The sequence below is a fragment of the Salarias fasciatus genome, chromosome 16 (genome assembly GCF_902148845.1).
Source record: "Salarias fasciatus chromosome 16, fSalaFa1.1, whole genome shotgun sequence".
Classification (NCBI taxonomy): Eukaryota; Metazoa; Chordata; class Actinopteri; order Blenniiformes; family Blenniidae; genus Salarias; species Salarias fasciatus.
Genome location: NC_043760.1, coordinates 28763190 through 28777967, shown reverse-complemented (window position 1 = coordinate 28777967; position 14778 = coordinate 28763190). Strand labels below are relative to the sequence as shown.

Sequence of the window (14778 nt, the reverse complement as noted above, 5' to 3'; positions counted from 1 at the left end):
GTTTTGTACTTTGGTCCGTCTGGCTTACCGTACCCTCCGGTCAGCGTGACCACCGAGGGGCGGGACATCCTTCATTCTCTCAGCGCCGCTGCTTTCCTCTCAGTTTGATTCAGATCGCATTAAAATGAGCAGATCCGACGGGAAGATCATCGCTGTGATCGGCAGGTAAGCCAGAGAGCCGCCGTGAAGGAGGCGGCACGTGCAGCCGTGCAGCTGAGTGTTGCTATGCAGCGATGTGTAACCGTGTCCTGCACCTCATCATGGTCAGTTTTTATAACTTTAACGGGTGAATGGTTTATTTGCACGGCCAAGTCCAGTTGTTTTTAAATGAAAAGTTCAGGTATAATCATGTCGGTCAGTAAAGTACTTCGTGTCCTGTTTCACTTTTACATAATGTGTTACTCTGGTTGTGCAGACATGGCGATGATACCATGTTGATCCAGTAAACCTGTATTCTTTGGCCTTGTTTTCTCTATACATCGGTGTGTATTTAAGTGACCTCCAATGAACCTGGGAAGCAAATATACATTTTCTCTTTGGGTCATTGCATATATCCATAAAGTGTTCCTGGTAGTCTTTTTGTGTTCTCTCACTGAGTTTATGCTGCAGGTTGTTTTTTTTTTTTGTCTTGCATGAAGCAAGAGGAAAAGGAAAACTTAGCTGCAGACAGGAAAAGAAGCTTCCTCAGCAGATCTGAGCTGCCAGCAGCCGCATTATACAACACAGAGCTAATGATTTGACAAGCATGCTTCAAAACCTGTTATTGCTGACTGTCATCTAATGGTTTGTGTGTGTGTGTGTGTGTGTGTGTGTGTGTGTGTGTGTGTGTGTCTTGCAGTGGGCTGATCGGCCGCTCCTGGGCCATGGTGTTTGTCAGTGGAGGCTACAGTGTGAAGATCTATGACAACCAGCCAGGACAGTCTGCCAAGGCCATCACGGAGATCAGGTGAGCCGTGCCTCAGGTGTGATCGTTTAAATCAGTGGTACATTCCATCGCATACGGACTCAGAATCCCATTTTTGAGTAACCTGCTTTAACGGTGTAACAGTTGATCTTCCCCCGTTGTTCTCCCATGCTTGTTTTCATCCTGAGGAGGGAAAACGTAGCGCCTGCTGAACATGAAGTAGATTCAGGACCAGATGTTTTCGTTCCTAGTATTTGCACCACTACTGACACCACGGGGAGTTCTAGACGATGGCTGCTGCAGGCCTGAACCGCCAGGACCCCTCAGCATCTCGGGGTGTTTGGGCCAGTTATCACGGCCCCCCCTCGGCTGAGGCGGGCCCACCTCAGGCCGCTCAGACCTGGGAGTGTGTTCCGCGCTTCACGGTCCCCTGTTCACCGTGTCGGTGCTCATCCTGGTGTTCTGAGGGAGTCGTTTCCCGGGGAGTGCGGCGCTGTTGGCCGTGTCCTGCCGGAGCTGCTGGGTGTCTCTGAGGTCTTCATTATGGGCTCTTTAAGGGCTTCTCCAGCGCTGCTGGGATTGGTTCACCACCATCGGGAACAGATTTGTTGGCACTGACCTTTGCCCTCCTGAGCGTTGGATGCCTTGTTGAAAAGCTTGCTCTCTACATGAGCGTGGCCGCAGGGGGTCTGGGGGTGGTGGACCCGACAGACCAGCAGCCCACAAAAACCAAAACTCATCTGAGGAATTTCCTGTAAACACCTCTGATCACTCCTTTACGTCTTCTACTAGCTATTGTCTTTGTTGGTTCTGAGTTCATGTGGAAAACACTGAATAGATGTAATATGTCAACTTTCACTTAATTAAAAAAAAAAAAAAAAATACAGTAAACCCACAACATGCAAGAAACAGGCGTCGTGGTCTTTTTTGGAGCGGTGGCTGTCAGCTTGCCGCGGCTCGTTCTGCCTCTGGCTGCTTCGTTCCATCGCTCACAGAGGAGACGCTGCTCGATCAGCAGCTTCACTGAAGGCATGAATGAACACAGGTTCGTGCTTCACTTCATGCTGCTCTGCCAGCCGTCAGCTGCTGCGGTACTGTCCCGGGACTCGGCCTCTGGTCAGAGTCACTGGTTCCTCTGAAGCTATGAGAGGCTGTTACTGCTCTGGCCCGGACCCCCCCCCCCCCCGCCCCCCCCCCCGCCGGCGTGCTTGTGGAGGCGTTCAGGGACCCAGCTGAACAGCAGATGGTGGCATTGCATTGGCTGCTCCCTGTCTGGCTGTGACTTCTGGCTGAAGCAGCTGGACGCTCCCTGAAATCACACCCTGCTTCATGAGGCAGGACCGTCAGAGCTCCGCTGACTGACAGGTCAGGTCATACTCAACAAGTTACTGTCACGAGGCAACAAGTTATTATGAAATAATGATTTGACCTGAAGTTAGTGAATGTTCTCAGAATGTACTAATTCACAGTTCGTCCTGTGGGTTTGACGAATCCAAGCTGAGAGAATACATATGAAGTGAAAGGGAAAGGCCATCTTTCCTCCTGCTCCTCCACCACACCTGCTCCTCACTCACACCATTGTGTTTTACTTTACGTCACTGACCGTGCGTCATTTCTGAGTAGCTGAGGAATGCTTCTGACTCAGGAGATGACGTTTGACTTACAAACGCTCCTGGAACAGGTGCAACATAACGCTCATTCCCCGTCATTTCAAACCTGAAGCAGAAAAAAACCCTGATGGTTTATTATTTATAACTGTAGCTTAGAAGTCATGCCAGTCAAAAATGTCAAAATACCAGGTTTACACACACACACACACACACACACACACACACACACACACACACACACACACACACACACACACACACACACACACACGTGGGCCCCGTTCAGTCTGACCTGTCTGTCAGCATCGGTCGTACCCTCCATATTTAACCTACATCTGTTTAGTCATGCCTGAACTAGATTGCTGAACTAGTCCGTCTTAAGTGGGACAAAGAAACTCTCATAACGAAGAGACGGAGCGCGCCACAAACACACAGTGACGGGTGAGAACTTCATTCTCCCAGGTGAACCTCGTGGTTTCACATTCCCGCAGCTCTTCATCCAGATCTTCATTCCTCCAGGAAAGGTTTTCAGAGCCTTGATTTCAAGCTGGCAAAAGGAGAATGAGTACTGTTTGATAGCAGCCGGTCGCTGCAGTCGCTTTGACTCCCCTGCTTTATCCGCACAGAAGTGTTCCTGTAAATTGTGTTGTTCTTGACTTTCACAAAAGGTTTGAAGAGAGAAATCTGAAGGTATTTTCACTGCTCCTGATCTACGGTCTATCAGCTTCCCATCAGTGAATAAATACATCTCTTAAAAAGCAAAAGTCAGAGTGATCATTCTGGAGAAACGAGCTTCCTGCCTGAAGTCTGAGCCGACAGTGAATGAACAGGCAGATGGTCTCTCAGCTCACACAGTCAGCTGATTGATCGCAGTGCTTCTGTGTATCCAGAAGGGAATATTTCCCAGTCAGAGAGACCTCCCCGATACCTGAAACCTGACTCTCAGACGGTTAAGTTTGTTATATGTGAAACATGGTCGTGATAAGAAGGGGTTTTTCTCTGAGACCTTCGCCTGTTATTCGGTCGGCTCTGCTTGAAGTTGACAGAGTTTCCATCGCTCATCTCCCCAGAAGGAGAGCGTGAGGTGTTGAGTGTGAGCTGTGAAGTGTGTGTGTGTGTGTGTGTGTGTGTGTGTCGTCCTCAGGAAGCAGCTGGCGGAGCTGGAGGAAGCTCACATGCTCCGCGGAACGCTGACGGCCTCTCAGCAGCTGGCGCTGCTCAGCAGCTACGACGACCTGGCCGCGGCGCTGCAGGGGGCGTTCTTCATACAGGTACGGTTACAACGCTCCCAGGGCCAATCAGGCGCTCCGGCCTCCGCTCAGCTGGCAGGACCAGGACCAATCCTCTGGAAATGGGCCAACATCACGACTGACTGTCATCTAAATAACCTGGATTCATTTACTCTCAGCAGGCCTGCTGGTGAAAGAGTTCCACCACATTTTAACTCCACCGTCTCTCGTTTTGACTCTGTCTTGCTGACAGCACAGCGGACACCGTGCTTATCTCGCTCAGCAGCCGGTGCTTGATGTGAAGTGAATATCTGAAGCGGGGAAGTGTCGACCAGTGACCACACAGCAGAAACACACAATGGGTCCGTTGATCGCTTCACTGAAGGGAGGCAGGGAGGGAAGAATCAATACCCTGAGCTGTGTTTCCTGTGACGGCTGGAGAGTTAAAAAGGGAAATACGTAATCCAAACAGACATCCTGCCGGCTATCTGCTGCAGGTTCCATCCTCCCATCGACTGTAGGCAGTGGGACGATCCCCCGGCAGATCAATAGGCTTCAGAGGCCTCTGCTCTGGAGTACCGGCCTGCCTGTTGTCAGTTCCCATCCTTGGGTGACAGTGTTCGACTGAACAGCTCATTCTGAGTCATTCCACACATTCCTGCCTTCCTCCAGTGCCTCTTCACACCGTCCTCCCATGAAGCCCTGCTGAAATCACAGATAAACCCGCCGCTCCGGTCTCAGAACGGACCCACAGTTCTGACGTTAGTGTCAGGTGGAGAACGAGAAATGAGAAGAATGATCTGAGAAACTGTTTGACGGATGTAGCTCGGACTTGCAGCTGCTATATTTGAAAAGCGGAGCCTGGAAGCCGTGTTCCTGCGCTGAGCATCACGTTGCTGCAGCCTGGAGGAATGCTCCCGGTCCAGCCTGTTATTGCAGTTCTGCACTCGGGTGACGAACTCAGTTTTAGGAGTCTATTAACACGGCGCTTCGGGTTTTGACAGCCACTCCTTTCCAACACCCACAGGTGGATAGCAAAAAAAAAAAAAAAAAAACAACCTCCCAGCTGGCTGGATCCAGTTTGGTGTCAGTTCAGTGACCTTTGACACATTTGCCTGAGTTCGTGCTCTGATAAACATCTCTGCTCCGATGCCTCTCAGAGGAATGTTTAAGCTTTGAGAGGAGCAGACTGGAAACGGTTTGACTCCGACTGAAGAGAAACATTCCCTCTGTTGACTCAAACTCAGAGCAGTCGTCTGACGCGCTGACCGGGCAGCATGGCTCGCCACGACCAACGCCACGTTTTGAGTGTGAAACCTCGCTGGCACGCCGCCAAAACAAAGATGGTGACTTTAGATCCACTTAGAAGATGGACCTGTGCTTCTGTCTAATACTGTGTGTGTGTGTGTGTGTGTCAGGAGTGTGTATTCGAGCAGCTTGAGGTCAAGCAGAGCATCTTCCAGGATGTAGAGCGTCTGGTGGGTCCAGATGTCGTCCTGAGCAGCTCCACCTCCTGCCTCGTGCCCAGCAACGTCTTCTCCAGGGTGCAGAACCAGAGCCGCTGCCTCGTGTCCCATCCGGTGAGAAGCCGTGCTGCCCCCCTGCTGCCCCCCTGCTGCCCCCCTGCTGCCCCCCTGCTGCCCCTCTGCTGCCCCTCTTGCTGTTGTCCAATCAGAGGTCATGAACGTAAATGTAGAGTTGTAGTTATTTCTGTATGGTAGCGTAACGATCGGCCCTCTCCGGATGAATCGGTCTGTCTGGCCCCTGAAGTGTGTTCAGAGCAGTGACTCTTGAATATGTGTCTGTGCGTGTGCGTGTGTGTGTGTGTGCGCGCTCTCTCCGTAGGTAAACCCACCTTACTACGTCAGACTGGTGGAGCTGGTCCCCCACCCAGAGACGGCCATGACCGTTATGAACGCCACCCACGCTCTGATGACCGAGGCACGGTTTGAGTCCATGAATCACCGTCGTCTCTCCCTCCACCTCTCACCGTCTGACACACACACTCGGCGCTTTTCTGTCTCTGTAGAGGTTTAGACATCAGACATGCAGAATCACGCCACGTGTTCATACAGAGGCGTGACTCCCTGAAATTCAAATGTCCTATTGAGTTTTCTGCGGTTTAAACTTTACTCCAGCAGTGTTCAGTGGGATTAAGGGATTTCCTGCTGCTGCAGGTTGGACAGGCTCCCGTTCTTCTGAAGAAGGAGATTGACGGCTTCGCAGTCAACAGAGTCCAGGCGGCCATCATCGCAGAGTCCTGGAGGCTGGTGCAGGTCAGTGTGGGCGGGGCCAGGCCTGCAGAACCCGTCTGACCTCTAGTGCCACACACACACACTCACACACACACCCTAAAAATCACCTCCTGCTCGCCATCCTCCAGCCACTGCTGCACGTTTCGCTCCATGTTTGCCAGACATGGATCGATCATTATTTCTGCGTTTGGGAGTTTCTTCAGCTCTTCTCCAGTCGGATCTCAGTTCTTATTGAAGTGTGTGGTCATTATCTGTTTGCATGTCTGGAGCAGGTTCTGCAACCTTTACGACCAAAAGAGCCGTTCTAGTGACTTTCCATCAAGTCACACTGTTCTGGAGCCATAAAGAACATTGAGTATTTGAAACGAGGCGAATGCAGCTCAGGAAGCTTCATTCTTGGTTTTGATGAACAAACAAAAACTAGATCTTCTGATGCATTCATGAAGTTTTAGCTACAGTTCAGAATAGAACCTTTTATTACATTAAACCTGTTTTATGTTCCGGATTTTAACAATTTTGTCTTTTCAAGCTGTTTTAGTTGACAGTTTGGAAATTTTAGCCATTTTACCTCTTCTTAGTCAGTTTTCTTTGCTTTTTTTCCTGCCGTATTTCATTTTCTTATGTTAGAAGTTGGAGACATTTCAGATTTTTTAAGCTGTTCTGTCATTTTTTTCCTCATTTCTTGTGGTTTTTGTTATTTTTCTCAATTTTACTTGAACCTCTTTTGAATCCCTTTTGAATCATGAGTGATGAATCATATAATTTAAAAATAAGCTAAATGTTTATTCACATATCATGTCGCGAAGGCTTCATGGAGCCGCCAGATTACGTTCTAATGCAGAAATTCTCCATGTAGAGGGAATATTCTCACATTTAGATTAATGAACCGGTGATAGCAAGTCTAACCTCGGACCCCTGATAGAGTGGTCGGAAAATAACGGGGCTGATTTGACGTGAAGCTGCCGAGCAGCGTTCAGGCTCCCTTCATGTGAAGTGGCTCCGTTCTCTCGTGACTCCACACATGACTGGATTGTTCACCCTGCAGACTGAAGATCCCGGACGGAGGCGTGACGGTTCTGCTCTTTATTCCCGGAAAGTCGTTCCATCACATGCAGAAATTCCACGCATTCGCAGGGTTTCATGATGCAGGTTTTTCCTCTTTATTCAGTTTCTTCCCATTATTCATCTTCTCATGGTTTAGGCCAGGGTTCTGCAACATTCATGACCGAAAGAGCCGTTTCAGTGATTTTCAGCCAAGTCCAGTAGTTCTGGAGCCATAAAGAACATTTAACCTTTAAAATGAGGAGAATGCAGCTCAGGAAGTTTCAGATATAGTTTTGATTCACAGACAAAATGATGCATTTTTTAAGTTAGGGTTCAGAGTAGTGAACATTTTATTAAATTTAACCTATTTTCTACTTGATTTTAACAGTTTTGCTCCTGTTTTCAAGCATTTTTGTTGACTATTTTCATATTTTAGTAGTTTAAACAATTTGTCCTCCCTTTAAGCAGTTTTGCATGCTTTTTTCCTAACCATATTTACGTTCTGCTCTTAGGAATTCTAGACATTTCACATTTTTTAAGCCATTCTATTACATTTTCCCCATTTCTTGTGGTTTTAGCTATTTTTCCTGAATTTAGTTGTGTCTTTATTTGAATCCCTTCTGAACCGAGAGTGACGAATCATGCTGAATAGTACTGTGGTGCTTCAGTACAAATAAGTTTAATGTTCCTTCATGTTTCATGTTGTGAAGGCTTGGTGGAGCCGCTGCAGAGGGACTGAAGAGCCGCTTGTGGCTCCAGAGCCGCAGGTTGAGCACCCCTGGTTCAGACTGTATTTTTTGGATGTACCGAGTCCCCGTTATAAACAGATCAATACCCTGATTTGTTAATATGAGTACAGTCAGACGGCCTCCACCCTGAAGCTGCTCACTTCCACTTTGAATTCACATTCATCACCTTCAGACTGATCATGCAGTGAAACAATCTGGCCGCTCGGTTCTTGCCTTTATCTCCTTACGCTCCTTGTTTTGCTCCTTCACAGTTTAGTGTCTTTTTCTGCGACAGACTGTTTCTTAGTTGTGTTCCGGTCGCTGCTGTGGCGTTCACTGACCTGCTAAGTGTTCTTACACTCGGGTGAGGATCCTTGACGTTCGCTCGGCGCTCCAGAACATTCCAGCCGTGTCCTCCGAGGAAACGGGGCTGGAGCAGTGTGTGAGCGCGGCCCTCCTGTAGCGAGGCCTACGGAGTGTGTATGATTTCGCACCAGGCTGTGGAAGCACACACTCACATCTGGCTGACATCTGTGCGTGGGCCGCTGCCCCGTGACGCTGCGCTGGAGGGGAATCGGCCCCGAGGCCGCCCTTCGGCCCGAGCTGGCAAAAACCTCACGTCGCTGTGAAAGCTTGAGCCTGGCGGCGGGGGACAGCAGGCCTGTCCACCGCTGAGGACAGAGAGACGCCGTCATCGAAACGAGCCAGTGGACATGGAGAGAAAGCAGCGGTTCAACCCGCGCTCGTTTCTTTCCCACTGAAAGCTGCCATCCTGAATCTGGCCGCGGCTTCTAAAAGTGTCATCCGGCTTATTTAAAGGAAACTGTTTCCAAACATCTGGAAGCAGCTGATCAGATTGTACAGTGCTGGCTCGATTTGCCCTCCAGTTTCAGCAGAACTGACTGAAACAGATCAGGATGCAGGACTGGACCCACGCACAGGATCAGGATGTGTCATTAGATTTTCAGTCCCTATATCACTGATTGGGCTGTTATTGGTAATATTTTCATTTTTGGCTCTTGGCCACAGCTGGTAGAGTCACAGGACTGACCTGAGCAGTCAGACACTCCGCTGTGAGCAGGACCTGTGTGTCCTCTGGTTTTATGAGCTGCAGAAAATACCCAGCTGTGCTCTCAGCTCTAGATGTGAAGAGATATTCAGCCTGGCAGCACACTGGAAGCATCCGCAGTGTGATTAAAGGAAATCAGCAGAGATCTGATGTGAATTTGGGGCGCAGCTACATCAAAACAAAGGAAGAACCCGTCTAACCGGCAGGACCTCCTCTGTTTCCACCAGGCGCCCTGTGGATGTGGCTGAGCTGGTAAGTCCTGGTAATTAGTGAATCTCGGCATTCCTGCTTTGCATACGCTCGGGCGTGGCGTCCATTAGGCCATGCTTGATGTGGAAAGTGGGCGTCTGAGTCGACTGGTTGTCCAGATACCAAGGCGGAGCTGAGAATCCGAGCCCAGACCAGGTGAACCAGATCAACTCGTCCACCTGATTTTTACTGCCCGACTCCAGCTGCGAACAACAAGAACATCGCTTTTTTACTAGCCTAACTCAATAAGTCATTTTTACCCAAACGTTTCCCCTGCCTTTGCCCTCTGGAGAGAGACTCTGCTTCAGGGAGCTTTGGGATGGATAAGTGAGGCTGTTTTGGGCAGCCGACCACCTTCAGCCGACACTGTAATGACCCTGCGTTGAGTTTTGAGGAGTTGTGATCAGTACTGTTCTCATTTCTTGGTGATTTTGGAGCCAAAGTGATTAAAAATGTTATGGAAACAGACGGTCTGCGCTATAAAGACCAGGTTTATCAGTACAGGTGGCTGTTGGTCCATTCAGGGGCCTGCTGTTCTTTACCTCCATTGCTGGTGTGTTGTTATTGTTGTTTCGTTGTGATTGAGTGTTGCCGTGGTAACACCACCACGAAGTACCTGGTTCTATTTTCATGTACAGGTAGGCTGTGGAACGTAAATCTATTGGATGGGTGATTGGAGTCTGGCCACAGTCCCAGTTCCTCCCTGTCCTGGTCTGAGGTTGATCAGATGGGACTGACTGTTTCAAGTCAGCGGTCCGGCGAGGTCTGGGCGGGAATACTTTAGTTTTTCTTCTTCAGAACTCTGTTTCGAGTACCAATGAATGGATTCAGGTTTTTTCAAGCGCTGAGTGCTGTGTAGAGATGACCACTGAGATGAGTCGGAGGTTTTACAGAACACTCCAGGTTCACCACAGAACCAGGTGAAAATGTGTGACGCCGTTATATAACACACCATTATTATAAAATGTGGCACGACAATGCTTCACTCCGGCTAACAACAATAGAAGAACGCACCGCTAAACATGAATGGTATTTGACATCGCAGCCGCCTGGTGCTTGTGTTTTCCTGGATGAAAGATGCTTGGTAGAGAATAGCGTGACGCCCTGTGCTCAGAAGACAGTCGGCTCGGTCGCATTGTGCTCGTTCCTTCATCAGACTCTGAACCGGGCTCGATGAAGCTCGAAGCGTCTAACCAGTCCCTGCCTGTGAGTCAGCGTTTTCTACCTGGGAGAGCAGCAGGGCCTCAGGAAGCCTCCTGGATCCAATCCAGACGTCTTCCAGGACTCCAGATCCAGTCCCGTCCACCTGACTCGGTTTGCTCTGAGATATTTATCCAGACGGTTTCAAGACAGAAAGCAACAGTCAGCATGTAGCACCCTGACCGGAACGCTGACGGGGATTAGACTTGATAGTGAGAAACAGCGTGGAGGGAGAAGTTCCGGGTTGTCACCACCAGTGGCTCATGATGGATGGATGTTCCTCCCTGGACTACGTCTGATCCGTTCTTCAGATCAGCAGCTATGTCCATACGTTGAGCTGTGAGCGCCGAGGTGTGCTGTCAGCCGCTGGCCCTGTCATCCTCCTTACATAACCCCGAGCCTCCGAACACACCCGGCCTGCGGTCCTTGAGCGGAGGCCAGCGGTGGAAAGCAGAGCGGCTGAGAAAGCAGCTCGCTGCCTGGGTGATTACAGCAGAGAAAAGACCCCACCCGCCTCCCCGCCTCGCTCAGATAACAGGCCCCTTGTTGGACGTGGGACCCAAACAAAGACCACCCTGTCCCCGTCCTCCGGCTCGCCCCGCTCTCTCTCTCTGTGCCTGGGCTTTGATTTCTCCAGTGGTCAGCCAACAGGTATCTGTGCACCGCTCGCTCTGTGCAGCAGTCCATCCTCAGGCTCTCTGGACCCACAGCAGCCCGGTCTGGAAACCTTATCCGGTGGGAGTACCCTGAATGGATCAAAGGGACTTGTCCAAACCGCTCGAGGCCGTGGCCGGGTGGACGTGCCAGGAGAAGAAAGAAGAAGAAGGAAATCCATACAGGAGAAGTGGCTGTGATCTGTATATCCATCCAGAAGTCAGAAACCAGTCAGAATCCGTACACGAACTTCCGGGAAGCTCGTCAACAATAAATGAATACACAGGATGGAGATCCGCTGATGCCTCTGTATTTCAGCCGGTTGCCTTCATGGTTGCACTGTGGATCCTTTGAGCCATGCATTGATAGACTCCCTGACTGATTAATGAAAGCGTGATCTGATTCAATAGTCTGATTGTCTGCTCTGTGCTGCTCCTGTTCCGACAGGACGGCTTTATCTCTGTGAAGGACATCGACCTGGTGATGTCGGAGGGGCTGGGAATGCGCTACGCCTTCATCGGGCCCATGGAAACCATCCACCTGAACGCCCCTGAAGGTGAAGGGTCCCGTCTGACTCGCATGAGGTTCCCGGCCGGCGTTCATGTGTTGGTGTGTTCATGTGTTCATGTGTCAGCTCACCGTCGCCGTGCTTTACCGTACTGCTGCATCGCCGAGAGTGAAACCTCAGGGAGATGGAGAATATCAGAGGGGAGTGTGAAGCCCAGAGAGGAACCCTGTGTGTACACACACACACACACACACACACACACACACACACAGTGGCTGAACAAAGCAGCCTTTTGATGGGAAGTGATGAATGCCCTCCCTCACACCAGTAATCTAAAACTCTCAGAGGCCACATCACGGCTCTCGAACCAGGTGCCAACTCTACCTGTAGTTACAGTACCAAACCTCTGTGCACGCCTTTTGTTCTTTTTTTTTTTTTTTTTTTTTTCTGCCCAGGAAGTCGTAGTATGATCCTGTTCTCAGAAGACTGCTAAGACCACCTCCTGTTGTTGCTCCAAGTCCTTAAATGATTCCCATCAGATAGCGGCTGAATGGCTGGGCTTTGTCAGCTCGTCTGGACAGGAGAACTTTATCCCTTAAAGGGTGAAATACACTGAAAACCCAGCGTTCTGTCCTGAAGGGGCCTCGGCAGCCTCCTGTGGTCCGCTTGGAACTGACCAGCAAACATTTCAGTGTTGAAGTGTAAACATCAGAATAGCTCAGCAACACTAAAAACACCATAGTATCTTACAGTGTCCATCAGTCCAGAAACCTGAATCTGAGGTTTAATTGTGGCGGTTCCTGGCGTCCCTGTCTTGGATGTTTTAACATTTCCAGGTTTTCCTTTTGTCTTCAGTCTCCATCATTACACACACAGCCTCACACTCAGCCGGTTAATTATTGATTCTTTACAGTTTGGAGTGTCAGGGCCAGCGCAGGTTACTGAGCCTCCAGGGTCCTCCAGGGTCCTCCAGGCTCCCATCTCTCCCATTTCGTTAAATTTGTGTAACATTACTTAAAGTTATTCTGATCTGTTGAATAAAAACACATGAAAGTAACAACAAATCTGTAAAAGAGAAGAAGTGTTTGAGAAGAACCTCTGAACGTTTCTCTGAGAACTGAAGACGGATCGCTGTTATCACACTGCTGTGTGTGTCCTGTGTTCGTGTTGTGTGTGTTGTGTGTTGTGTGTGGACTGGACGGGTTCCTGGAGGTCCTGGGTCCAGCAGTGCAGTGTGACCGCAACCTGCGGAGCCTCTTTCATTAAAGCCGTGGTGTTATGGTGGCGTTGGGGTGTGAAGCGGATCAGCTCCAGCTGGACGTCGGGCCCGGCCGGCCGGTTCTGGTCCCAGCAGGGTCTGTTCTCAGAGCTCTGAGGCTCCAGCGGGTCTCAGCAGACTGAGCCAGGTCGCTGAGAGCAGGAACTGGTATTACGAGAGCTGATTGGCTGATTGATCATTAACTCAGAGACACTTCAGGAGGAATTTATGGTCCGTTTGTCCTCCTCCAAAATGTCCCTGCACAGCTTTTCAGAACACTTCATAATGGCTGTAGCTGAAGTTGTGGAGACCAGCTGAGCCCCCCCACCCCCACCTCCACCCCAACCCCCACCTCCGCCCGTTTATTAATCTTTAACAGTTTGTTTGAACAGCACTTAAATCATCCGTCATGGAAAAAATGCCAGTGCTGCGTACGCGACAATGAATCGTTAAAGACTCGTTAATGAGCGAAGCTGCAGAATAGAATCAATACATTCCACTGAGGGTCAAACCAAGTAGAACTCTGCTTTCCAGACTTGATCTTTGTATTTTATTATGTAAAGCTTGATCGGCCGGTGAATCTTCCCGCTCCTCCCCCTGACCTCTTCCTCTCTCCAGGGCTGGAGGACTACATGAGGCGGTACGGCGAAGGCTTCACCCGGCTGCTGCACTCCTTCGGCCCCGTTCCGGACTTCTGCGGCGCCGGAGCCAAGAGTGTGGCCGAGGTGAGCGTTTCAGAGAAAACCCCCGAATCAGCGTGCTGCTGCTGCTCTCCTGGACCGGGTGGGTTTTAGGTTCCCTCTGACCTCTGACCTCTGGCCACGGCCGGCGTCTGGAGGACGGAGCCATAAGGAAGGAAACGGCAGGGGACGTTTGACCTTAGTTTGGTAACGATCAGATTTCAACAGCAGCTCCTCAGGTTATATACACAGAGTTGATGCACAAATAAAACTACATCCTATGATGCATTTTATTACTTTTAACCTGTTTTGTGCCTGATTTTAACAGTTTGGCTCCTCTTTTCAAGCTTTTTTTTCTTGACATTGTATAAATTGTTGCTGTTTTTAACCTCCTTTTAAGCAGTTTTACATGTTTTTTTTCCAACTATATTACATTTTTTAATTTAATTTAAGCCATTCTACCATTTTTTTCAAGCCGCTCTTCATTGGAACGTCTCTGCTGGTCCTCTCTCCTCAGGAGATGTACGAGCTGATTCCCAACCAGGAGGCTCAGCTGGAGGCCAGGAGGCAGCGGAGGGACCAGCTGCTGAGGAGTCTGGCCCGGCTGAAGAAGGAGCAGCAGTAGCGCCGGGTCCAGAAGCTTCTCGCCTCCGAGCCACCGGCTTCCCAAAGCTCCGGTCTCCTTCGTCCGCCGTCGCTACTTTTCTAGTCAGTTTGGTGTCGATTTCATCTGATTTTAAAAAGAAAAACCAATCTGTTTTAAGATAAGCAGAAGATATTTCCTGCAGAGGCTCTTCTGTCATGACTGTAAAGAGTTCTGCTCATCACGGCTTTTCAGAGGCTTCGTTTTCAGTGATTGTGCTTCAAACGTCCTCCAGTCCGAGCTGCTGCTGGAGCAGAGAACATACTGGCAAAGCTGCAAGCACATCCTAATCCAGGCAGATCAAGCAGTCCTGACTGCAGGATGAGACTATTTTATAGGAATTAAAAATCAGGAAATGTGATTTAAAAAGACTTTTTGTATTTTTTTCTAAAGATTTTTAGGCACTGATCATGAGCTGAATAAATAAATGATAGACACAAAACAAAAAGTGGGATTTGTTTTCTTCACATTGTGTCTTTGAATCTCGGGGATATTTCAGATCAGAGGTGTCAGACATCAGGCCTGGGGTTAAATACCTCCGTCCAGAGCAGTGCAGAGTGAAAACTGCAGCGAAAACTCCACTAAACACCGTTTCGGGTTCCTTCTGTGGGCGTCGCTCCCTTTTGATGGGGCACACAACAATAAGGAATCATCCTTTTTCCTGATGCAGCAGTAGAATCAACGCTGGATTCATGAAAACATGCATGTTGATCCTGAAACACTCATTTTCCAGCCAACAGGGTGAAA

General features: G+C 49.5%; 1 protein-coding gene across 1 annotated transcript; it reads left to right on the top strand.

The window, feature by feature from the left end:
* Positions 1–24: 24 nt before the first annotated feature.
* On the top strand, positions 25–14465 carry cryl1 (crystallin, lambda 1). Its single transcript, XM_030112078.1, has 9 exons — positions 25–165; positions 839–946; positions 3659–3785; positions 5162–5323; positions 5589–5684; positions 5921–6019; positions 11390–11498; positions 13327–13433; positions 13906–14465. Exons 1-9 carry the CDS (start codon positions 125–127, stop codon positions 14011–14013), a joined length of 957 nt encoding a protein of 318 aa, XP_029967938.1. The 5' UTR covers positions 25–124; the 3' UTR covers positions 14014–14465.
* The last annotated feature ends 313 nt before the right edge of the window (positions 14466–14778 follow it).

What these genes read in the sequence shown, in the direction of transcription:
- cryl1 (XM_030112078.1), top strand. Translation starts at nt 125, where the DNA reads ATGAGCAGATCCGACGGGAAGATCATCGCTGTGATCGGCAG. An exon ending in AGTCCTGGAGGCTGGTGCAG is followed by an intron (nt 6,020 to 11,389) that starts GTCAGTGTGGGC and finishes CTGTTCCGACAG; the next exon opens with GACGGCTTTATCTCTGTGAA. An exon ending in CCACCTGAACGCCCCTGAAG is followed by an intron (nt 11,499 to 13,326) that starts GTGAAGGGTCCC and finishes TCCTCTCTCCAG; the next exon opens with GGCTGGAGGACTACATGAGG.